General features: G+C 37.1%; 2 protein-coding genes and 1 long non-coding RNA gene across 3 annotated transcripts; 1 reads left to right on the top strand and 2 right to left on the bottom strand.

The window, feature by feature from the left end:
- Positions 1 to 224: 224 nt before the first annotated feature.
- On the bottom strand, positions 225 to 2,748 carry LOC148767991 (uncharacterized). Its single transcript, XR_016033406.1, has 3 exons — positions 2,449 to 2,748; positions 2,330 to 2,374; positions 225 to 575 (listed from the first exon to the last, which is right to left on the bottom strand). It is a non-coding gene; the product is annotated as an uncharacterized LOC148767991 (long non-coding RNA).
- Positions 2,749 to 6,678: 3,930 nt separating this feature from the next.
- LOC148767990 (uncharacterized) lies at positions 6,679 to 7,539 on the bottom strand. Its single transcript, XM_088822723.1, has one exon. It carries the CDS (start codon positions 7,537 to 7,539, stop codon positions 6,679 to 6,681), a length of 861 nt encoding a protein of 286 aa, XP_088678849.1.
- Positions 7,540 to 25,980: 18,441 nt separating this feature from the next.
- On the top strand, positions 25,981 to 26,466 carry LOC148767989 (uncharacterized). The gene has a single exon (XM_088822722.1). It carries the CDS (start codon positions 25,981 to 25,983, stop codon positions 26,464 to 26,466), a length of 486 nt encoding a protein of 161 aa, XP_088678848.1.
- Positions 26,467 to 27,084: the final 618 nt, after the last annotated feature.

Here is a 27,084-nt window from a genome sequence, read left to right as displayed (position 1 = left end):
TGAGTCCAATTGGGGTGGTTAAATTTATATTAGTTAATAAATGGAGTCAACAATGACAACCATATCCAAAGCATGAAGTCCATATGTGACACCCCCTAAGTTCCAACTAATAAACCGGGAAGTTTACGAAGGAATACGCGAGCGGAAGTCTAAATTCATACAAAAATATTATGTATTTTTCATCACCGTGAAGTTCTTTTTTTTTTTTTTTTTTTTTTCGATAAGACTTAATTGGTGTCACCTTGTCCTTAGGTTCAAAATTTCGATGCTTACTATCATACGAGAAGACAAACGGAGATTTACGGAAGTAATTATAAGGCGGAGATATTAAACCATCAAGCCGTACTATTTTACATATACTAGTTCAAAAGGAAACATAGGAAAGTTCGCCTTACACTAGGGGTAGTAATATACATGCGCTACAATAGAAATAGTAAGAGTCTTCAATGCAAAATAAACAAAAGCTAAGATAATAAGCAACATTAGTGGATCCTCCATACGAGCCCAAAATTTCCGGAATCGACCCCCCTCGAACCGCTACTAGTCCAAACCGGCGGAGTTATCCCTACTAGATCCTGCAAACGGAGAATATCTATATGAGCTAACAAAGCTCAGTAAGGATCTCGAAAGATATCGAGATTTGCAAATATTGTTCTACTATATATATATATATATAAAATATTATGTCACATAGGAGCAATCAAAATTAACGTAAAACACACACACATGTCTCGGTTTTCGATTAACGTAGTGAACTATTTAAAACATTTTATCGGATCCGATGAGAGATTAACTTTTGTACTTAGATAATAAGAATTTATTCTGAGCCCGTTTTGGTGGAATCAAACCACCGAACTATGGTATCTATGGTTGGAATACCGGCCCCCCGTATCCCTTCTTATTATTTCTAAGTATTCCATTAACCTCCCCAAATTATTTTTATTTATTACAAAAGTGGCAAGAAAGAAGTAATGAGAATTTCACATAGGCACCCAAAAGTACTAATAATTCACAACAACCATCAATAAATCTAACCACCAAGAGACATCACAAATATCAATCAAGTGACCAACAAATACACAAACACATTATATCAATTACACAATTAGACATCTAAGCTCACTTATGCACACATGCACCCTCACTGATGCACATACGCACACACACAATTATGCATCTACAAATTATGCATTAATAATATGTTAATATCATATTCTTGCCTATGCCTTTCATATATTTAAACATATGTATACACAAATATATCAAAATGACATACAGGCACACATATATATATATATATATATATATATATATATATATATATATATATATATATATATATATATATATATATATATATATATATATATAAACCGAACTATATATAAACCGAACTATATATATATATATATATATATATATATATATATATATATATATATATATATATATATATATATATATATATATATATATATATATATATATATATATACGTATAAATAATTATACACACCCAAAAATTGAATACGTATATTTTAGTATACTTTTTATAAGCATGCTTGAATAATGACTTAATTTATTAAAGATAATAAAATTATAACTAATAAAGGATATATATATCAATAGGTATATCCAAAGTAATTTACCAAAGTGTCATTACACAAGAAGTATTACCAAAACACTTAAAGAAGTTTCTAATCTAATTTAATTTCCATAAAGATGTTTTATTCGAAAGGAAATCCGATTATTCATCCTAAAATCAACAACACATTAATTAGGCAGATTTCAGATAATAAAATCTCAGTTTTTTTTTTCTTTTTTTTTTTTTTTTTTTTTTTAATTCTAAAAAATTCAAAAAACAACAAGTTTCTGAAAATTACAATTTCTACCCCAAAATTTCCATTTTCTTCCAAACCTTCATTTATTCATTCAAAATAATTAATCTATTAAATCAAAAACTTCAGAAATTAAAAATTCTTAATTTTAACTAAATCTAACCGATCTTTAAGGAATTTGCAGATCAGTCCTCTAGCTTACTAGATCTTCACATGCATGCCCCTAATTTTACCAAAATCTGATTTTCTTAAAAAACTCATTAATAACTCAAAATTTCTTTGTCACTCCTTTTTTCTAAAAGGCTTGAATCTCCGGATTATGCAGTCTGATCATACATGCAATGATTTAAAATGCAAGAACCAACAAAATTAAACACAAAAATGCAAGAATAACATGAAACGAAGAAGAGGAGTGTCTTTTAGATTATTTTCCGAAATTCCTTTCTTGATACTTGATACCTCCATTTGCAGCAAGGATTTCGATTCCTTACCTGATGTTAGAAAGAAAGCTAGCCAAAAGAAAAATGCTCTTGAACCTTCAAGAGAATCAAAAGGTCAGAAAAGGGGAAAAGAAGAAAGAAATTAGAAAATATCGGGAGCGGTTCTTTACCTCTTCAATCTTCGATTTCTAACCAAGCTATTTTGAGGGAGAGGGCTATGGAGCGTATTAGGAGGTGAGATGTGATTTCTCATGTGAAAGGGCACCTCGTATAAATAGAGTTCTTGGAGAACTCTAGAAGGAGGATAGGATAGGGAATTCTCATGTTAGGATTTTTTTGGAGCTTGGGGTGGCTGATGGTGGCTCACGGTGGTGGTGCTGCCGAGGGGTGGAGAGAGACCAGGTGAGGAAGAGAGAGAGAAAAACAATCGGGGGAGAGAGAGAGAGGAAAACCAGCCGAGAGAGAGAGAGAGAGAGAGAGATTGGCCCTTTTTAAATTAGGAAGAGAGGCTTTTGGTTTACCACTCTTGGTTAGGGGTTGAGTGTGGTTTAGGTGCTGATTATTGAGGTCTAGACCCTAGGTTAGTATATAGGTTTATATAAACTATACTCAACCTATATGCAATTATACACACACACACGGCTGCACACATATACACACACGCATGCACACACACATACCTTCACACACATGCAGACACACACACACATATATATGTGTGTATATATATATTAAGTAAATACTTATACATGTATGTATAAGCTAATTAATAAGTGTATAGTGCACACATCAATCCATATTTAGCAAATAATTTATGATTTCATTTATCATATATATTCGATAATTCACGTAGTCAAGTAATATTTTGGAAGAGTTAAACTTAATTAAAACGCATCAACTTTACATAAGAAAGTTAGGAAAATTTAAAGACGAGGGGTGTTACAATCTTCCCCCCTTAAAGAAATTTTGTCCCCAAAATTTGTTACCTGTCCTGAATAATTCGGGATAGAGATTTCTCATTTCTGATTCTCGTTCCCATGTAGCTTCTTCCGGAGTATGGTTGCGCCAAAGTATCTTGACAAGACGAATTTCTCGATTTCGAAGGGTTTTGCATTTGGAATCTAGAATTTGTAGGGGTGTTTCTTCATAGGAAAGGTTAGGGTTTAGTTCAACGGGGTCGGATCTTAAAATATGGCTTGGGTTTGGTATGTATTTTCGAAGCATGGAGACATGGAAAACGTTGTGGATTCTTGATAACTTAGGCGGGAGTGCTAAGCGATAGGCACGCGTACCTATTTTCTCTAGGATTTCGAATGGTCCAATATATCTTGGGGCTAACTTGCCTCGGTTTCCGAATCGCATGACGCCTTTGAGGGGTGCTACCTTTAGGAAAACGGATTCGCCATTTTTGAATTCCAGGTCCCTTCTTCTCCGATTGGCGTAGCTCTGTTGACGATCCTGGGCGACGCGCATCTTTTCTCGAATATTTCGAATTATTTCCACCGTTTGTTGTACTAGGTCAGGTCCAAGCAGTTTCTTTTCTCCTACTTCGTCCCAATGGAGCGGGGATCGGCACTTGCGTCCATAGAGGGCTTCATACGGGGCCATCCCTATCGTAGTTTGGAAACTGTTGTTGTACGCAAACTCTATTAGCGGTAGTCGGGATTCCCAACTACCTCCGAAGTCGAGTGTGCAGGCTCGGAGTAGATCTTCGAGAGTCTTGATTGTACGTTCTGATTGTCCGTCGGTTTGGGGATGGAAGGCGGTACTGAATGATAACTTGGTTCCGAGGGTTGTATGTAGGCTTTTCCAGAATTTTGAAGTGAACCGGGGGTCTCGATCGGAAATGATTGAGGTTGGAACGCCGTGGAGTCGGACAATTTCTTGAATGTAAAGTTCCGCTAGTTTGTCTAGGCTAAACGTCTTTCGGATTGGAAGAAAATGAGCTGATTTGGTCAGACGATCGACGATTACCCAAATGGAGTCAGATCCACGTTGCGTCTTTGGAACTCCTTGAATAAAATCCATTGTTACTACTTCCCATTTCCATTCGGGAATTAGATTTGACTGAAGTAAGCCTCCGGGCCGTTGGTGCTCAGCCTTCACCTGTTGACACGTGAGGCATTCGGCGACGAATTGGGCGACATTTTTCTTCATTCCGGGCCACCAATATAGCTTTTTGAGGTCTTGGTACATCTTGGTAGATCCGGGGTGACAGGTGTATGTAGTCTGGTGTGCTTCGGTTAGAATAAGTCTCTTGATCTCGGAATTGTCGGGAATAAAAGTGCGATTTTGGAATAGGAGGAGTCCATCGGTGGAGATTCGAAAGTCGGGGTTCGATTCTAGATCGGCACGAATATTCTGAATCTGAGGATCTTGGTCTTGTGCTGTTCGAATAGAGTTTCTAAGGTCGGACTGAATTGTGAGGGCGTTCACTGATTTTCGGTTAAGTGCGTCGGCTACAACATTTGCCTTTCCGGGGTGGTATAGAATTTCACAATTATAGTCTTTGATTAATTCGAGCCATCGTCGTTGTCTCATGTTCAGCTCTTTCTGCGTGAAGAAGTATTTCAAACTTTTGTGGTCGGTGTAAATTGTGCATTTTTCACCATAGAGATAGTGTCGCCAGATTTTGAGTGCAAAGACCACTGCTGCTAGTTCGAGATTGTGAGTCGGGTAGTTCTTCTCGTATTCTTTGAGTTGTCGAGAGGCATAGGCGATTACTTTTTCATTTTGCATTAGTACGGCGCCTAACCCTAATTTGGAGGCGTCACTGTAGACTATGAATTCTCCAGATTTTTCAGGTAATGCAAGAATAGGGGCAGAAGTTAATCGCCTCTTGAGCTCTTGGAAGCTAGCTTCGCAACTTGGGGTCCACTGGTACTTGACTTCCTTTTTCGTGAGTCGGGTGAGTGGTGACGCAATCTTCGAGAAATCTTGGACGAATTTACGGTAGTACCCAGCCAGGCCAAGAAAACTTCGAATTTCCTTTGCATTCTTCGGAACGGGCCAGTTGGAGACGGCTTCTATCTTTCCGGGATCGACAGATAGTCCTTCGGCAGAGATAATGTGTCCGAGAAAGATTACACTAGATAACCAGAATTCACATTTACTGAATTTGGCGTACAATTGATGTGATTGTAGGGTCTGAAGTACGATCCGCAAGTGGGAGAGATGATCCTCTTTGCTTCGGGAGTAGACTAGAATGTCGTCAATGAAAACGATGACGAATTTGTCGAGGTATTGGTGAAACACTCGATTCATTAGGTCCATAAATGCGGCTGGGGCGTTCGTTAGACCAAATGGCATAACCATGAATTCGTAGTGACCATACCGGGTTCGGAACGCGGTTTTAGGGATATCGGCTTCCTTGACTTTAAGTTGGTGATATCCGGAACGGAGGTCGATTTTGGAGAAGACGGATGCTCCTTGGAGTTGGTCGAAAAGATCGTCGATGCGGGGTAGGGGGTATTTATTCTTTATGGTGATCTTGTTTAACTCTCGGTAATCTATACAGAGGCGGAGGGATCCATCCTTCTTTTTAACAAATAACACTGGAGCTCCCCATGGGGAATGACTGGGACGGACGTAGCCCTTATCGAGCAATTCTTGAACTTGATCTTTCAGCTCTTTGAGTTCCATCGGGGCCATGCGGTAGGGGGACTTAGAAATGGGTGCTGCTCCGGGGATTAGGTTAATTTCGAATTCTATCTCGCGATCGGGTGGCAATCCGGGAGGGTCGTCGGGGAAGACTTCGGGAAATTCTTGAACAGCGGGGATTTCAGACATCTGAGGTTTGGGCTTAGGTTCGATTTCTAGGACGTCTACTAGATAGCTAGTATGCCCCTTATAAATCAGTTTGGCGGCTTTGATTGCCGAGATGATGGGAATTAGGGTTTCACGATGGCCTTGGAATTTTAGGAGATTTCCGCTAGGGAGAGAAAAACTAACAGTTTTCAGCGCGCAATTGATTTGGGCATTGAACTTCGTTAGCCAATCCATACCCATAATAAGATCGAAATTTTGGATCGGTAGGATGATTAGGTCAAAATCCATAAGTTGGTCATGGATTTGGATAGGGCAGTTAACTACTACTAGGTTCGACTTCATCTCATCACCCGAAGGTATGGAAATGCAATACTCGTGATATACACGAGTGGGCGTAAGTTTGAGTCGTTCAGATACGTTGGTAGCTATGAAGGAGTGCGTAGAACCGGAATCAATTAAGGCACATACAGGTTCTCCGCGAATAAAAATAGTACCTGCGATCATGGAGGGGTCTCGTTGAGCTTGCTCCTGAGTCATTGCAAATGCACGGCCAGGAATCTGGGTTTGATTATTCGGGCAGTCTCTCGCCTTGTGGCCGGGCTGTCTGCATCGGAAACATGCATCGGTGCCTTTCACGCATACTCCAAGTGAGATTTTCCACAATTCGAGCAGGTTGGTTTGAGAGGTGGTGCCGTTGGCCGGGAGTTAGTGGAGTGGCTTCTCTTTTCCTTGAATTTTTCGTTGCCAACATTGGGTTTTTTCCAAGGTCGAGAGCCAAAGTTTTGAGGACGTCGGCTCTGCTGAATTTCTATCTCATCTTGGGCGGCTGAAAGTGCTTTGTCTATAAGTTGACGGAAGGTCGAAGCGTCGGACATGCGGATATCTCGTCGAATTTCGGGCTGTAGTCCCCTAGTGAAATGGTTCTTCTTTTCCTCGGCATCTTTGGCGATGAACGGGGCGTACAAGCAGCCTCTTTCGAAGCGACGGACGTATTCAGTCATGGAAAGATCGCCTTGACGAAGTTCAAGGAATTCCTTGAGTTTGTTGGCTCGGATATCCTTAGAGAAGTATTTCTCGAAAAATTGGACCTTAAAGATTGACCATTGTAAGTTTTCGAGTTCGATTCCTTCTTTCGCTCCTTCCCACCAGTTTCGGGCCTCGTTACGAAGTAAGAAAAGGGCGCAGTGTACTCTTTCACGATCACCCATTTGCATATAGTCGAAAATAACTTCCAGGGACTTGATCCATTCTTCGGCCACTACGGGATCGGGACCACCATGGAATTCCGATGGATTCATACGGAGGAATTTTTCGTACAAGTTTTGGGGATTCGGTTGCGGTGGTGGAGGTGGATGGTTTTGGAGAAGTTGCTGGATTTGTTCGTGATGGTTTTGGGCTTGTTCACGAATGAGTTCGGAAAGATCGTGGATAATACTAATGGGGTCGCGTGGGTCGTTCATGTTGGCAGAGTTCCGAGTTCGTCTTCCTGCCATGCCTTTGTCGCACTTGTAATTAAAACTAGGGTAATATAAGACAAAAAAAACAAAACACACGTTTACCGGATGGACAAGATCTTCACGTTCCGAGGCGTTCAATTTCCGACTTTCTCACTCGTATGGGATCTCCACTAATCTTGCTCCGATACCATGATCTGTGACACCCCCTAAGTTCCAACTAATAAACCGGGAAGTTTACGAAGGAATACGCGAGCGGAAGTCTAAATTCATAGAAAAATATTATGTATTTTTCATCACCGTGAAGTTCTTTTTTTTTTTTTTTTTTTTCGATAAGACTTAATTGGTGTCACCTTGTCCTTAGGTTCAAAATTTCGATGCTTACTATCATACGAGAAGACAAACGGAGATTTACGGAAGTAATTATAAGGCGGAGATATTAAACCATCAAGCCGTACTATTTTACATATACTAGTTCAAAAGGAAACATAGGAAAGTTCGCCTTACACTAGGGGTAGTAATATACATGCGCTACAATAGAAATAGTAAGAGTCTTCAATGCAAAATAAACAAAAGCTAAGATAATAAGAAACATTAGTGGATCCTCCATACGAGCCCAAAATTTCCGGAATCGACCCCCCTCGAACCGCTACTAGTCCAAACCGGCGGAGTTATCCCTACTAGATCCTGCAAACGGAGAATATCTATATGAGCTAACAAAGCTCAGTAAGGATCTCGAAAGATATCGAGATTTGCAAATATTGTTCTACTATATATATATATAAAATATTATGTCACATAGGAGCAATCAAAATTAACGTAAAACACACACACATGTCTCGGTTTTCGATTAACGTAGTGAACTATTTAAAACATTTTATCGGATCCGATGAGAGATTAACTTTTGTACTTAGATAATAAGAATTTATTCTGAGCCCGTTTTGGTGGAATCAAACCACCGAACTATGGTATCTATGGTTGGAATACCGGCCCCCCGTATCCCTTCTTATTATTTCTAAGTATTCCATTAACCTCCCCAAATTATTTTTATTTATTACAAAAGTGGCAAGAAAGAAGTAATGAGAATTTCACATAGGCACCCAAAAGTACTAATAATTCACAACAACCATCAATAAATCTAACCACCAAGAGACATCACAAATATCAATCAAGTGACCAACAAATACACAAACACATTATATCAATTACACAATTAGACATCTAATCTCACTTATGCACACATGCACCCTCACTGATGCACATACGCACACACACAATTATGCATCTACAAATTATGCATTAATAATATGTTAATATCATATTCTTGCCTATGCCTTTCATATATTTAAACATATGTATACACAAATATATCAAAATGACATACAGGCACATATATATATATATATATATATATATATATATATATATATATATATATATATATATATATATATATATATATATATATATATATATATATATATATATATATATATATATATATAAACCGAACTATATATATATATATATATATATATATATATATATATATACATATAAATATATATACATATAAATAATTATACACACCCAAAAATTGAATACGTATATTTTAGTATACTTTTTATAAGCATGCTTGAATAATGACTTAATTTATTAAAGATAATAAAATTATAACTAATAAAGGATATATATATCTATAGGTATATCCAAAGTAATTTACCAAAGTGTCATTACACAAGAAGTATTACCAAAACACTTAAAGAAGTTTCTAATCTAATTTAATTTCCATAAAGATGTTTTATTCGAAAGGAAATCCGATTATTCATCCTAAAATCAACAACACATTAATTAGGCAGATTTCAGATAATAAAATCTCAGTTTTTTTTTTTTTTTTTTTTATTTTTAATTCTAAAAAATTCGAAAAACAGCAAGTTTCTGAAAATTACAATTTCTACCCCAAAATTTCCATTTTCTTCCAAACCTTCATTTATTCATTCAAAATAATTAATCTATTAAATCAAAAACTTCAGAAATTAAAAATTCTTAATTTTAACTAAATCTAACCGATCTTTTAGAAATTTGCAGATCAGTCCTCTAGCTTACTAGATCTTCACATGCATGCCCCTAATTTTACCAAAATCTGATTTTCTTCAAAAACTCATTAATAACTCAAAATTTCTTTGTCACTCCTTTTTTCTAAAAGGCTTGAATCTCCGGATTATGCAGTCCGATCATACATGCAATGATTTAAAATGCAAGAACCAACAAAATTAAACACAAAAATGCAAGAATAACATGAAACGAAGAAGAGGAGTGTCTTTTAGATTATTTTCCGAAATTCCTTTCTTGATACTTGATACCTCCATTTGCAGCAAGGATTTCGATTCCTTACCTGATGTTAGAAAGAAAGCTAGCCAAAAGAAAAATGCTCTTGAACCTTCAAGAGAATCAAAAGGTCAGAAAAGGGGAAAAGAAGAAAGAAATTAGAAAATATCGGGAGAGGTTCTTTACCTCTTCAATCTTCAATTTCTAACCAAGCTATTTTGAGGGAGAGGGCTATGGAGCGTATTAGGAGGTGAGATGTGATTTCTCCCGTGAAAGGGCACCTCGTATAAATAGAGTTCTTGGAGAACTCTAGAAGGAGGATAGGATAGGGAATTCTCATGTTAGGATTTTTTTGGAGCTTGGGGTGGCTGATGGTGGCTCACGGTGGTGGTGCTGCCGAGGGGTGGAGAGAGACCAGGTGAGGAAGAGAGAGAGAAAAACAATCGGGGGAGAGAGAGAGAGGAAAACCAGCCGAGAGAGAGAGAGAGAGAGATTGGCCCTTTTTAAATTAGGAAGAGAGGCTTTTGGTTTACCACTCTTGGTTAGGGGTTGAGTGTGGTTTAGGTGCTGATTATTGAGGTCTAGACCCTAGGTTAGTATATAGGTTTATATAAACTATACTCAACCTATATGCAATTATACACACACACACGGCTGCACACATATACACACACGCATGCACACACACATACCTTCACACACATGCAGACACACACACACATATATATGTGTGTATATATATATATTAAGTAAATACTTATACATGTATGTATAAGCTAATTAATAAGTGTATAGTGCACACATCAATCCATATTTAGCAAATAATTTATGATTTCATTTATCATATAAATTCGATAATTCACGTAGTCAAGTAATATTTTGGAAGAGTTAAACTTAATTAAAACGCATCAACTTTACATAAGAAAGTTAGGAAAATTTAAAGACGAGGGGTGTTACACCATATCCAATGCACGAAGAGTTGGGAATATTAATGTGTCCAGTTATATTTGGAAAACTCACCTTGCAGTGCCGCAAAGAAGTTCCTCCACGCCGCCGAAGCTGCCAATTTCAACGATAAACGGCAGAGAAGAGAGAAGTGGAAGTCGGCGATGACCAATCGCAATGACGGAGAAGAAACTAGGGCTTCGTTTAGATGCGAAATGGGGAAGATAATATGTATATATACCTGGCACAATTGTAACTACAAATGGACTTTGAGGGCAATAGGGTAATAGCACTTCACGTTAATAAGGGAAAATATCGGATTACCCGATCACACCTCCCGTGGTGAGATCTGCTATCACGTGATTGGTGGATCTGAACCCGGGCCCAGAATCCATCCGAATCCAGTTGTAATGAACCAAATAAAAGATCCACCGAGATAAGAATATCAATTTGCTCGGATCAGCCCAACCAAAATGGGCCTTATAGAATTAGATTGTGCTAAGTATTCTTACTTTCCGTTTGACATTAGGTTCGAGCTAAGCTTTCTTACTTTCCTTTAACATTATTCCTCTTCTTATGGAATTAGCTTTTCTTTATTATTTATTTATTTTATATATTTTTACTATAATTTTTTTTATTTGTTTTATTTTTTAATTTATTTGCTTTATTTATTTATTTATTTATTTTTATTTTTTTAATTTTTTTTCCTTTTTATTTTCTTTTAAAATCAACTAGTGCTAAGCATTCTTACTTACATTTTTACATTAACTTCGAGCTAAACATTATTCCTATCCTTATAGAATTTGCTTGTGCAATGCATTCTTACTTTCCTTTTGGCATTAGTTTCGAGCTAAGCATTCTTACTTTCCTTCTAGCATTAGCTTCGAGCTAAGCATAGTTCCTCTCCTTATGGAATTAGCTTGTGCTAAGGTTTCTTACTTTCGTTTTGGCATTAGCTTCGAGCTAAACATTATACCTTTTTTTTATGCCATTAGCTTTTTTTTATTATTTATTTATATATTTATTTATTTTTACCTTTTCTTAATTATTTTAACTTTAATTTTTTTTTTTCATTCTTTTTTTGATTTTTTTTTTGATTTTTTTTTTTTTTTTCTTATGGAATAAGATTGTTCAAAGCATTCTTACTTTCCGTTTGGCATTAGTTTCGAGCTAAGCATTCTTGCATTCCTTTTCCCATAAGCTTCGAGCTAAACATTTTTACTTTTCTATTGGCATTAGCTTTGAGCTAAGCATTATGCCTCTCCTTAAGGAATTAGCTTGTGCTAAGCATTTTTACTTTCCTTTTGGATTAGCTTCGATCTAAGCATTATTACTTTCCTAGTGGCATTAGCTTTGAGCTAAGCATTATTCCTCTCCTTATGGAATAAGTTTGTACTAAGCATTCTTACTTTTGTTTTGGTATTAGCTTCGAGCTAAGCATTATACATTTTCTTATGGAATTATCTTTTTTTTTTTTTTTTTATTATATATTTATTTATTTATTTATTTAATTTTTTTTCTTTCGTTTTGGCATTAGCTTCGAACTAAGCATTCTTACTTTGCCATCTGCATTAGCTTCGAGCTAAGAATTATTCATCTTCTTATGGAATTAGCTTGTACTAATCATTCTTACTTTCCTTTTTGGCATTAGCTTCGAGCTAAGCATTATTCCCCTCCTTATGGAATTTTTTTGTGCTAAGGATTCTTACTTTCCTTTTGGCATTAGCTTCGAGCTAAGCATTCTTACTTTCCTTTTGGCATTGGCTTCGAGCCATGTATTGTTCCTCTCCTTATGGGATTAGATTGTGCTAAGCATTCATACTTCCGTTTTGGCAGTGGTCGACAAGTACTCTTGATTGGACCGAGGTGAGGGTTCTCTTAGGTGACCTTTTCTGGGAATATGTTAGACTCGGGTAATTGTATCGCTCGAGTACTTGGATTTTCCTCTCTTTCATTGAATTGATCTATTCGTTATCATTTTGATTATCTTTATTTGAAATTGATTGGATTATGTTGAGCTTGAGATTATATTAGAAATGATATATTTGAGAGTTCAATTCTTTGATTTCCATTTCCTTCGAATAGTAATTATTGAGCGATCGCTATGAAATTCTCTGAAGCCGATCGTTTTCATTCAAGTTCTATTCAATGGCCTAAACTTCTTGTTTTGAACCATCAAGCCTTTCTTTGAGCCATTCACTTGATCATGTTTCTCTTAAATTCTATTGTCATTGAAATCCAGAAATAATCGATTAATATGTCTTCTTACATGATTGATAAGTCTTTTTGGGGCACCTCAAGGACAATGGATATTGATGGGCATGGGGCTGTTTGGAGGTGACCGCTGGGCGGTATCGGGCCGACGGTGGGTAGTCTCTCCAACAGTACCCACATAGGTTTGGACCCGTACACAACTGGAGGTTAGTGGGGTTTCAGGCTAAACCGGCATGCGCCCGGGCATGCCACATTGCATTACAGGGTCATTCCCTGCTCAGTGAATAAGGTAGTAAACGGCTACGGGAGTTACAAGGTAGGTGTATTCTTATCTTTATTGATCCGAAAATCTATTGATCATTCTTACTGTTATTCTTGAATTTCCAATCGAAATATAATCTTTAACCTCTTCTATTTTCCGATATCACCTAATGGTTCAATAATCGAACTTTCTCTCAGATCATGTTATAACTCATTATTCTTATATTTCACCTCACTAAGTCTTCTATTACTTACCCCTCTACTTTATTCTGTCATATTCTAAGACACAGGTGCGGCTTGAATGAATCAGAGGATTTCCCGTCCGAGTAGCTAGCTTGTTTATATTTGTAAAATAGTTGTTTGAATTAAGTTCCCAATAATCGCTGCATGTATTATAAATATCATATAAATATCAACGTTTTCACTTATTCATATTATTAGTATGGTAATATCTTAAGATAGAAACAACTATTCAGAACCTTTGTACTATACCATGCTAGATGTAAGGTTGTTAATAAATAAATCGTACGTATGTTTGTGAGGTATGGTTTAAGTAGTATTATTCAAAAAAAAAATAGATTAGGTAATTTCATAGAGTAATTTGACAAATGCTTCATAGAAGACGGACGTCACATAATGCCAAAACGAAAGTAAGAATTCTTAGCACAAGCTGATTCCATAAGGAGAGGAATAGTGCTTAGCTCGATGCTAATGCTCAAAAGCAAAGTAAGAATGCATAGCACAAGATAATTCCATACGGAGCAGAATAATGCGTAGCTCGATGCTAATGCCAAAAAAAAGTAAGAATACTTTGCTCGAAGCTAATGCCAAAAGGAAAGTAAGAATGCTTAGCACATGCAAATTCATAAGGAGAGGAATAATGCTTAGGTCCAAGCCAATGCCAAAGTAAAAGTATGAATGTGTAGCACAAGCATATTCCTTATGGAGAGGAATAATGCTTAGCTCGAAGCTATTGCCAAACGGAAAGTAAGAATGCCTAGCACACGCTAATTTTATAAGAAATAACAAAAAATATAATTATAAAAAATAAAAATTAATAAATTTGTAAAAATAAATAAATAAATGAATAAATAAACAAATAATAAAAAAAAACTAATTCTATAAGTATAGGAATAATGTTAGCTCCAAGCTAACTAAAAAAAGAATGTAAGAATGTTTAGCACAACCTTATTCCATAAGGAGAGGAATAGTGCTTAGCTCGAAGCTAATGCCCAAAAGGAATGTAAGAATGCATAGCCCAAGCTAATTCCATAAGGAGCGGAATAATGCTTAGCTCGAAGCTAATGGTAAAAGAAAAGTAAGAATACTTAGTTCGAAGCTAATGCCAAAAGGAATGTAAGAATGCTTAGCACAAGAAAATTCCATAAGGAGAGTAATAATGCTTAGCTCAAAGCTAATGCCACAAGGAAAGTAAGAATGTATAGCACAAGCAAATTCCATGAGGAGAGGAATAATGCTTAGGTCGAAGCTAATGCCAAACCGAAAGTAAGAATGCCTAGCACAAGCTAATTCCATAAGAAAATAAAAACAAAAATAATTATAAAAAACTAAAAATAAATAAATGTATTAAAATAAATAAATCAATAAAATGATAAAAAAAATGTTAATTTCATAAGAAGAGGAATAATGCTTAGCTCGAAGCTAATGCCAAAGAGAAAGTAAGAATGCTTAGCAAAAGCTAATTCCATAAGGAGAGGAATAGTGCTTAGCTCGAAGATAATGCCCAAAAGGAAAGTAAGAATGTATAGCACAAGCTAATTCCACAAGGACCGGAATAATGCTTAGCTTGATGCTAATGCAAAAAGAAAAGTAAGAATACTTAGCTCAAAGCTAATGCCAAAAAGAAAGTAAGAATGCTTAGCATAAGCAAATTCCATAAGGAGAGAAATAATGCTTAAATCGAAGCTAACGCCAAACCGAAAGTAAGAATGCCTAGCACACGCTAATTCCATAAGAAAAAAAATAAAAATAAAAATAAAATAAGAACAAAAATAATTATGCAAAATAAATATATTAAAATAAATAAATAAATAATAAAAAAAAGCTAATTCCATAAGAAGAGGAATAATGCTTAGCTCGAAGCTAATACCAAAACGAAAGTAAGAAGGCTTAGCACGAGCTAATGTTGGGTATCGTACACATGTAGGCAGCGGAAAACAAAAAAAATATGCGAATTAAACGAGTTTAAATCACATAATCACATGCCCGATAATTATAAACAATTAATTGCGTACCTTTGCACTTCCAACGAAATTAAAAATGACAATCATGCGAATTATTTAATCGACATTAAATCAATTAGCATGCTCGCATTAAATCATTTAACCTGCTCGCAGTAAATCATGAATTTCATGTAAACATTTAAAACATACAAATTCATAAAACATACTACGAAAACGATCATGCATAATTTAATTTAATTAAATTAATTTCGAACGAATACCGGATTCGAGAATTACCTCTTGAAGCGTGAGGTTGGCGCACGAAACGAAGCAAGATTGCAACGGAAACCAATCCGTGCAATCCAGGAGCAGCGACGGCGAAGCAGCAGCGGCGATGGCGTGAGCAACGGCAATGCGTGAGGATCACGTGCTGTCTTCGAGCGGCGCGTGGGAGCGCGTGCACCGTCGGCTCGGGGGCTGCTCCTCGATTCTTTGATTCTTCGATCGACTTCCTCTCGGATTTCACCTCGTATACTTCGATCTACTAAAACGTGGCACTAGACATGCATTAGTTGGAATAAACGGAAAGAATAAAATGAAGAATAGAACTACCAAGATTGATCGGCCAAGAGAGGCCGATTTCCGGCAGTGGAACGACGGCGACGGCGGCGGCCGTGAGCTGGTATGGCCGAGAGAGAGAGAGAGAGAGGGCGAGCGGCTAGGGTTTTGTGAGATTTGTTTTTTTGTGCTAGACCTATAAATTAAATATTTATATTGTCTTGCATAAAAGCCCGAACGGGCTTAAGTTAGACCGGGCCCAACAACTTAAGTTCGTTAGTTCTTTACTCGCTCGTTTCACTCAATTCAATGATCGGAAAATTGTAACGATTACATTTTCGGATTCATTATAATGTCCTCGCAATTACAAGTGCCAATTCTCGATTTCCATCTTTCTAAAAGTGGAAACCCTAATTTAGTGCACTTTCTAAATTTGGAAACTTCCCGATTTAGAAAGTCCACTAAGATGTTCTCCTATTCTTTTCCTTTTCTTATTCTCATTCATAATTCCAAATTGACTACCAATCATGCAATGATAAAACATTTTTATCTCTGACCATTAATTCAAAGATCTCATGTGCACGAGCAGTGTGACCCTCGATGGTTCAGGTGTTAGCTAGCCGTGGGCCCACAACCCTTTGTGGTCAAAACTTGTCCCTTAGAGTTGAAATTAAGATAAAGCTCGTTTCACCTTAATCACCCAACGAATCAAGATTGGCGTCTAGCAATTACGCGTCATGATTCCCTAGAAACAAATGAAGTGCCTGCAAGAACCTTTTCATATAGTTAACGTAGAGTACAATCCCTTCGATTCATATGTCTTGATTGAACTAGAGGCATTGGTTCATCGAGACCTCCTTAATAGTTCAGTGATTGTGCGGTCGATCTAAGTGTTGTAATCGGTACGTGCATGACTTAGAGAATCGAATTCTCTAATCGTCACTTAGTCAGCTCTGGGCAGAGGCTTAGAGATTAGAAACTATGAGAACACACAGGACATCCAAGACTATTCTAGGGATTGAATCCCCGACTACAATGCACAGACTCTCCACTAGATTTCAGATTGCACGAACACTGGCCCTTGGGGTGGTCCTCGGTGGAACTTAGGGAAAGTTCACGATACAGCTGGTCCTCTAGTGAAGTCACGGTGATATCTAGGTCATAAGGACTAATGGTGTACAACTATACCATAGATATCTCTACTCGATTATTGAGAACCACTTAGAGATTTCTAGGGTGAGGGAGTTCAGTGAACTGGTCAACTTACGAGCACCCACTTATGCATGCCGATATCACAATACCGTTTACTGATGAGATGAAGTACACATACACTATGTGCAAATCTCTTAATGCGAAAGGCCAATATCCTCATTGGTTTCGTAACCCTTCGACTAGGAACACATTTCACATTTATAATAGTAAAGTAAATATCACACGATCCTAACGATCAATTACTAGTACTTGTAATAACTGTAAGGACTATATCTATGCTTGTGACAAAGGGACAAAGATATAGAAGGCCAAGGTGTTTTTATCATTAATACGAAAAAGGTTTATTTATTACAAGAATAAATGGAAAGACCACACCCACAAGTTGGCTTGTATGTCACCTACTCTAACAATCTCCCACTTGACCTAAAGCCAACTATCCACGAATCGCAATCCCATCGACTCTCGATGTTTCTCATGGACCGACCTTGGTAAAGGCTTCCTGAAGGGGTCTGCAACGTTTTCTTCCGAGGTGACTCGTTCTACTTTAACTTCACCTCTATCAATGTTCTCTCGGACCACATAATACTTTCTCAGAATATGCTTGGACTTCTGATCAGATCTCAGCTCCTTAGCTTGCGCCACGGCTCTGGTGTTATCACAGTACAACAGTACTGGATCATTAGCATTAGGAATGACACCCAACTCTTGGATGAATTTCCTTATCCAAGTCCCTTCTTTTGCACCGTCGGACGCTGCAATGTATTCAACTTCGGTAGTGGAATCGGCTGTAGTGCTTTGTTTGGAACTCTTCCAACACACATCACCACCATTAACCGTGAATATAGATCCCGAGTTCGACTTTGAGTCATCCACATCCGATTGAAAACTAGAGGCGGTAAAGCCCTCTAATTTCAACTCGGCACCCCCATAGCCCAAAAATATATCCTTAGTCCTTTGTAAGTACTTGAGGATATCCCTTACGTCCTTCCAGTGGGCTGGACCGGGGTTAGACTGATATCGGCTTGTGACACTCACAACATACGCGATATCGGGTCTAGTACATAGCATGCCATACATTAAGCTTCCTATGGAGGAAGCATAAGGCGTCCTTTTGATCTCCTCGATCTCACTATGTGTCAGAGGACACATGGATTTCGAGAGACGAATCCCATGGGACATTGGCAAGAATCCCTTCTTGGATTCTTCCATGCTAAATCGTTTCATAACGGTGTCTATGTACAGGCTTTGGGATAAGCCTAGCATCTTTCTTGCTCTATCTCTATAGAACCGTATTCCTAATACGTAAGATGCTTCTCCCAAATCCTTCATTAAGAAACTATGGTGAAAAGGTTTCCTCATAGTCAACACCTTGCCTTTGAGTATATCCTTTCGCTACAAATCTAGCTTTATAGGTCGATACCTTTCCATCCACTCCAATTTTCTTCTTATAGATCCACTTGTAGCCTATGGGAACTATTCTCTTAGGTGGATCTACTAAGGTCCACACCTTGTTTGAGTACATGGAGTCCATTTCGGATTTCATGGCAGTTAGCCAATGTCCGATGTCCGCATCCGATACGGCCTCATTGTATGTTCTTGGATCTTGTCCAAGATCAACATGATATTCATCATTTTCGAAGAGGAATAACCTATCCGGCATTTTCCGAACTCTATTGGATCTACGCACTGCATGTTCAGGAGGTATATTAGTGGATTGTTGTATTGGTTCGATTACTTGTTCTTGCGCTTGAACTTCACTTTGCGGTTCTTGAACTACATCAAGTTCTATCATGCAGCATTTCTATTGGATAGAAACTCCCTTTCCAAAAAGGTGGCATTTCTCGAAACAAACGTCTTTGCTTCCTTGACATAATAGAATTCGTATCCCATTGAGTCTTCGCGTTACCCCACAAAGTAGCATAAGTTGGATTTGCTATCCAACTTATCTCCCACTAATCGCTTCACATAAGCGGGACAACCCCATATCCTAATATGTTTGAAGTTGTGTTTCCGGGAATGCCAAAGTGCATATGTTGTGGATTTAACTGCTTTGGTGTTAACTCTATTCAGCAAATACGCAGTAGTGCGAAGTACATGACCCCACAACTATGTCGGTAAGTTGGTGAACCCCATCATAGATCGAACAAGGTTCTATTCCGATGTTCGGAAAATCCATTAAGTTGAGGAGTTCCAGGTGGAGTCCATTGAGATTGTATTTCATTCTCTTTTAGATAGTCTATGAACTCGATGCTCAAGTATTCTCCACCACGATCGGGTCGTAGTTTCTTAATACTTCGTCCGAGTTGCTTCTCTACTTCGTGTCTAAAATCTTTGAACTTTTCAAATGTTTCGGACTTGTACTTTATCAAGTACACGTACCCATACCTAGAATAATCATCGGTAAAGGTAGCGAAGTAGTTGTATCCACCCTACGCACTCACACTTAGTGGACCACATACGTCAGTATGGATAAAATCCAAAAGACCTTCGGCCCGCTCCATTTTCCCTTTGTAGGGTGAGTTGGTCATTTTCCCTTTAAGGCAAGATTCACAAGTTTGTAGTGATTTCACGTCGTCGAAGTGAACAATCCTTCACTAACAAAATCGTTCATCCTTCTTAAAGAGATATGACCTAATCTAGCGTGCCAACATTGTGCGGGGTTTTGATCTATCTCCTTACGTTTTGCTGATATAACATTAATAAGTATTTCACTTGGATTTAGTTCATATAAGTTGTTTAATAGTCGTCCCTTGCAAATCAAATTTTCATTCCTTTGTATAATGCAAATCGAATTTCCAAAAACAAAAGTAAAACCTTTAATATCTAATACATGAATAGAAATAAGGTTTGTAATGAGAGACGAAACAAATAAACAATCGTTCAAAACAATAGGAAAACTATAATCCAAAACATTTAAGTAAACCGTGCCAATGGCTTCAGCAACAACTCTTGCTCCATTCCCCATCCTTAGATAGCTGTCACCCGCTCTAATCTTTCTACTTCTTGTCATTAACAGAAATTCATTACATAAGTGTGAGCTACAACCCGTATCTAATACCCAAGAAGAAGAATTGACAGACAAATTTACGTCAATGAAATACGTACCCTTTTCAGAACGTTTATGCTTTAGGTAAGCCTTGTAGTTGCAGCACCAATGTCCTTTTTTTCCACAATGATGGCAAGCACCATCAACTTGCTTGCTGACCTTTGCCTTGGGGCCCCCACTACTTTCACCCACTTCAAACTTGCTGTTTGGGAAGGGAACTCTTTCCTTTCTCTTCTTTTGGGAAGAACACTTCTTTCCAGAAGTAGCAGCAACGAGAACATACTTCTCTTTCTTAATGGTGGACTCGAAACTGACAGACATGTTCATTAACTCATCCAAGGGAGGATCTAGTTTTTTCATGTTGAAGTTCACTATGAACGATTCAAAGGAACTAGGAAGAACATGATCAAATTCAAGGAGAGTGATCATTTTGAGAGAGTGCTCGTGGACCGAAGTACCTTCGTGCAGTCTCGCCGTGATCAACTCCTTTGTAGCAGCGTACCTCGATGCCCGAATATTCTCACTATACGTGCTATCGAGATGAGCCTTGATATTGAAAGCATGTAAGTGAGACTCATATTTCTTCACAAGCGCGAGCTCCATGGCGACTATCATATAGCACCTAGCATGAGTGTCGTCTTTCTTCCATGCTTCATAAGTTTCCTTTTCAGCATCGGTCGCAGTGGCGGGTATAGTGGCAGGAAGTCTCTTATTAAGGACATAGAGACGCCCCTCAACGGTTAGCACAAGCTTAAGACTACGCAACCAATCTAGGTAATTAGGGCCATTGAATTTGTTGTCGAGGATTGACATTATGGGATTCTTAGACATGATTATCTGAGAGATTTAGAGAAGTGGATTATTAGAGATTCGTATTAAATAAATTTTACAATTAAATGTTTGGACTTATGTTATTTAATTGATCTCCCACTAATTTTATCGAGTTACACTTCCCTCTAGTAGACAAACGAGAAAACCGGTTTTTCTTTAATGCGCTTTAGGTCCAATAAACAAATATAACCCGTAGTTAATCTAGCCCGATTATATTTGCCCAAAGGTAGATCACAATCAATCATATCCATTCTATGACCCTAAATTAATTTTCCTCACACTTGATAATGACCTAAGTTAATCTAGCGAATTCAAAATCCTCGTGTGTCAAGTCTAACCTACCAATCAAAGATGCTCATAGAACTTAATTATGCCAAACTAATGCAGTCCCTAGTTAATCTAGCCAACCACCTTAATCGAGCATAACCCCTTTCAATGGCTACCTTCATCGTTATGTCAATTGAATTACAACTTACGTGACCATAGCACTCCCTGCTAACACGGCTTACTGCACTATAGTAAAGGGCTACACATAATTCAACCGTTGGCAGAAGGAAAGAAAAATTCAACAAATTGGTTTTTCTTTATAGCTTCAAATAATTCTTAATTAGATTAAGAATGAGGGATTTTTATAAAAAGTTTTATCTCATCAGAAGGTTCGGATTGGTCTATGTGATTCCTATATCTATGTTCTCTAAAGGTATATGGAAGAGCATATTGTCCTAAGAGGAACATACGACTTAACTATATAATTAATTACATTAATTAATTATCAGTTGTTTCAAAACAATTATAGGACCTCAACCAGCATAAATCAATCAAATAATGTTGAGGTACTTTTAATTAACTTGAAGTATAATCAGTATTATATGTGTGTTCTATTAATTAAAATCAATTTAACAATTTAAAGTAATTAATTAATCTAACACGTACTTACTAAAAAAGATGATTTTTGATTCGATTATCTAATTGGGATTAATTGAAAATAATTTTCAGAAAATTAAAATCAATTTCTTTTAAGTTTAATTTTAGAAATCTACACGTAAAATTGTTTTTTATGTTTTTTATTTTCTGTGAACCGGTTCAGCCCGACCGGTCTGACCAGTTCGGACTGAAACGGTCCGATTCTGATCGGTCCAGTTGACCCAAATCAGTGGGCCGGGTCAGTCGGACGAGAACCGGTCTGACCGACCCGAATCCACGTGGATTCGTGTAACACCCCCCACCTTTCCAAAACCCTAAAAACCCACATCTAACCTTCCCAAACTCGAAAAAAATTTCCTTACGTGAGATTTTACGTGAATTTAATTATGTGAATTATTTATCTGCTCTATTTAATTGGTGGATTTATTGCTATGAAAATTATGTGAATTATGTGAAAAAGACTACTATATGCTATATTTTATTTATTAAATGTGATAATACCATATACATACACTATATGTGTATATATATGACTTTACTTGATACATACATGCATACATACATGGATCTTACATGCATTGCTTGATTTTATAATATTATATTATATATGTATATCTACCCGTATGTGTGTGTTTGTTAGTAAAAAAAAAAGGCTAAATAATTATTTAATAATATTTCACCTAGTTTAATTCTACACTCTTCTGCCTCATTCTTCTTCCACCTCACCATATTACTTGTCTTCCTCCATCCTTCCACCGAGACATCACCACCACCTCCATTCTTCATCTTCTTCCACCTCACCTCCATTTTTTAAAGAAAATGAAAAATCAATTTTAAAATTCCTCTATTTAATCATGGACTTAGAGTAGCCTACAACACCATTCTCCAAAAAAAAAAATATACATCTCACTTGAAGATCCACCCCCATCTCCTTCACCATCAAAATAGTTTGGCTAGAGCTTGGCATCAACCATTGAAGCATTTTCCTTCGATTTTACTTCATTTTTCTTTCGTTTATTAAGGTAAGAAATTTCACTTTCTTGCTGCAATTAAAGGGTGTCCATATTACAAAAATGGTTTTCAAAATTTCTTAAAAGACTTGGAGAGATTTCGAGAAAATTAGGCCTTTTTAGGAAAAAATGGAAAAGTTATGTTGATTGTTAATTTCTTATTCTTGCATGCATCATTTATGTTTAGATAAAAGTTTTATTGGCCAAGAACTCAAAATAAATTTCAGATTTTAAAGAGTGTTGCAAGAAAAATGAGTTTTTGAACCTTTATGGGGTTGTATGTATAGATTTGAAGATTTTTGGGTCAAATTCGTAATTTTTAAGAAGTCAGTCCTAAAGATGTTTTCAAAACTGTTTCTCAGCATTTATTGATTAAAATTCGAATTTTAAAAAGGGTTGTACAAGAAAATGAAATTTTGAACTTCTAGTGATCTTGCATGCATAGATCTAGAGATTTTGGGGTAAAATATGTAATTTTCGAAAATTCGGCCTCAAGTAACTTTTTAACTTTGTTTTCTGCATATTAAAAATATAATATCAGATTGTTAAAGGTATTTCATGAAAAATCGGATTTTGAACTTTTAGTGTGGTTGCATGTCTAAATCTTCAAACTTTGGGGTCAAAATTGTAATTTCTGAAAAATCAGTCATTTCCAAATTTTGGAATCTGTTTTCGAGCAAGTATTAAATGGGGAAAAATTTGTCTTTATAAAGGTTTCAAAGTAATTAAGGTTTTGCATTTTTTGTAGAAAAAGGGATTTTCTAGTTTTTAATTCCAAGAAAATTCGAAACTTAATGAAATTTTTAAATAATTTCATAAACTAAAACTTGGATCAGTTAGGAGCTTTGGAATTTAATTTGGGAATTTTTGGAATTAGTCTACTATTATTTCTAAGTTTTATATCATGAATGTCATTTATGATGTTTTGTGCTTGAACCTCCTTGTCTTGAAATAGTTGATTGTGAAAGATGAAACTTGGGATTGTGTACCTTAAATTTCTGCAGAAGATGTGTTAATTACTTATGGAAATTAATCGAAATGGATTTATTTCCTAGAAGTTGTAATCAATTCGTTAAGTAATGGATAAAAAGGGTACTTGCTTGACAAACATATTTAAGTATTAGATGGTGACATGTTAAATGTGTTTGGCTGGATGTGTGTGTGTATATGTGTGTTGTGCATGGGTGTGTGTGTATACATATGTGTGAATTATTTCATAAGTATGTGATAAGTTATGGTAATTGTGTGATTATATGGTACTTGATTTATATTTGTGGTGTTATGTGTGAATTGCATAATTAGTGTGACAAAAGCATGATTTTGGAAAAAATTGCATTTCACTATTTTTAAAATTGAAAGATTAATGGAATGCTTAGTGAATAAACGGGATACGGTGGGCCGGTATCCGACTAGAATGAAATGCGTGGTTTGATTCCACAATAACACGGGCTCGAAACGCTTTATAGTTTATTGCTAGGCACAAAAGCTAATGCTTAGTGAATAAACGGGATACGGTGGGCCGGTATCCAACTAAGATGAACTACGTGATTTTATAGAACGGGCTCGAATCGCTTTATAGTTTATTGCTAGGCACAAAAGTTAATGCTTAGTGAATAAACGGGATACGATGGGCCGATATCCAACTAAGACGAAATACGTGATTTTATAGAACGGGCTCGAAACGCTTTGTAGTTTATTGCTAGGTACAAAGATTAATCTTTCACGGATCCGATAAAACGAAAATGATTTTTCATGATTTTCATAAAAAAGTGCATTTTAGTCATTTTGCATAAGTAAGTGTTTATGTGTGAATGGTGTGTTTTCGTGAACTATGTGATTAACCTTTTGTCTTGTGTTGTTTAGAACGTGAGTAAGGATAACTATATATATATATTATATATTATATACAACGTATTTTCAAAGTTCGATATTTCATCGGATTTCTTACTGAGCTTTATAGCTCATATAGATGCCTTTTAATTGCAGGTAATAGTGTCAGTACGAGGACCACCGGAATGGATCGAGTAGCGGATCGAGGTCTCGCACGGGATTTTTGGAAGTTGTACGAGGACCTATGAACGATGCTAAAGAATTTTGGTTTTTTGTGATGTAATAGTAAATTTAAGTATTTCCCCTTTTGATATTTCGAACTCGAATCCGGTATGGATCATACTTGACTTTTATTACAAAGTAGTCCTTTTAGTAAATTTGTTATTTTCACGTCTCACTAGTGGTTTTCAAAATATTCACCAAAATACCTTTTCAAAACTCAGATTTCTTTTCGAACCAATATCGATATCTTGATAGTGTAGCACTCGAACAAAAATCCTCCTAAGAAAGTTTTCGAAAATCACAAAAAGTTTTTTTTTTTTAAATGTTCTAAAGAAGAGATTTTTAATAATTTCATTTTAGTCCCATTCCAAAGTTTTAAAAATTTCGAAGAGATCCTTTTTCTTCCGCTAGTTAAATGAATATTCCGATAAACTGGTTCGATTTATCGCCTGATAAGAAGGGGGGTGCTACAGTGGTGGTATCAGAGCATGGTTCATAGATACTCGTACGAACTTCATGGGTTTAAAGACAACTCGAGACGCGAAGCTCGACCCATTCGGTAACTGTGTGAATTTTATTACTCTATGTGTTTTATTTTCTTTACTTATTAGTTGTAAATTAATATGGAAATAATGGCGAGGCGTATAACCCGAGGAAACTCGAGTACTCCTTTCGATGAACCACAAGACCACAATCAAACTATTAATAACCTCTCAAACTTAATCCGAGAAGAAGCCCAAAACCACCAACGCCAAATCGAACAACTCCTCCAACGTAACCAAACCCCGCCTCAAAATAACGCACCCCAAGCTATATACGAACGATTCCTCCGTATGAACCCATCCGAATTCCCTGGTGGCACCGATTCGCCATAGCCGAAGAGTGGATCAAATCTCTCGAAGTCATCTGCGACTACATGCAAATGACCGATCGAGACCGCGTGCACTGTGCCATATTCCTACTTCGCAACGAGGCTCGTCACTGGTGGGAAGGAATCAAAGAAGGAACGAACCTCGAAACTTTACCATGGACCGAGTTCAAAGTTCAATTTTTCGAGAAATATTTCTCGAAAGATGTGCGAGCTTACAAACTCAAAGAATTCCTCGAACTCCGTCAAGGCGACTTACCAATGATCGAATACATCCGTCGTTTCGAACGTGGTTGCCTCTACGCTCCATTCATCGCTCGAGACGCCGAGGAGAAGAAGAACCATTTCATTCGTGGCCTCCAACCCGAAATCCGCCGAGAAATTCGTATGTCCGACGCCTCGACTTTCCGGCAACTAGTGGACAAAGCCCTCATGGCTGCCCAGGACGAACGAGACATTCAAAACAGCCGCCGACCACAAGGAGTTACTCAACGCCCATGGATAAAGGGTAACTTCTGCAACCGCCCATTTTGAGGAAATGAAATTCAGCCCGTATGCCAGCCAACCGGACCACTACCACCGCCACCACCGTCGAAACCAATATGTCCGAAGTGCGGGAAAGGACACTTTGGAGTCTGCACCTATGGAACGGATAACTGTTTCCGATGCCAAAAGCCAACACAAGGCACGAGACTGTCCGAATGCTCCGAACACCGTCCCCGACCGTGTATTTGCCATGACTCAAGATCAAATTGAGCAGGACCCCTCTATGATAGCAGGTATCATATTTATCCTCGAAGAACCCATATATGCTCTAATCGATTCTGTCTCTACTCATTCTTTTATGTCATACGACGTAATTACGCACTTAAACCTCAATCCTAGTCGATTAAGTTATGAATACCGAATTCTCGTTCCCTCCGGTGAAGAAATGTGCTCAAACCTAGTAATACCCAACTGTCCGATCCGAGTTCATACTCAACCTATGAACTTGGATTTAATCCTCTTACCAATCCAAAACTTCAAAATTATACTAGGCATGGATTGGTTAACCAAATTCAAAGCCCAAATCGACTGTGCCTCGAAAAAAGTTATTTTTCCCCTTCCGAACGGCAAAACCCTAAAATTCCGAAGTCAACCCATATCAAAGCA

This window comes from Erythranthe guttata, chromosome 9, assembly GCF_056151865.1.
Source record: "Erythranthe guttata isolate IM_541 chromosome 9, IM_541, whole genome shotgun sequence".
NCBI classification, from domain to species: domain Eukaryota; kingdom Viridiplantae; phylum Streptophyta; class Magnoliopsida; order Lamiales; family Phrymaceae; genus Erythranthe; species Erythranthe guttata.
The sequence above is the reverse complement of the archived record's forward strand: the minus strand, read 5'-3'. Positions and strand labels throughout refer to the sequence as shown.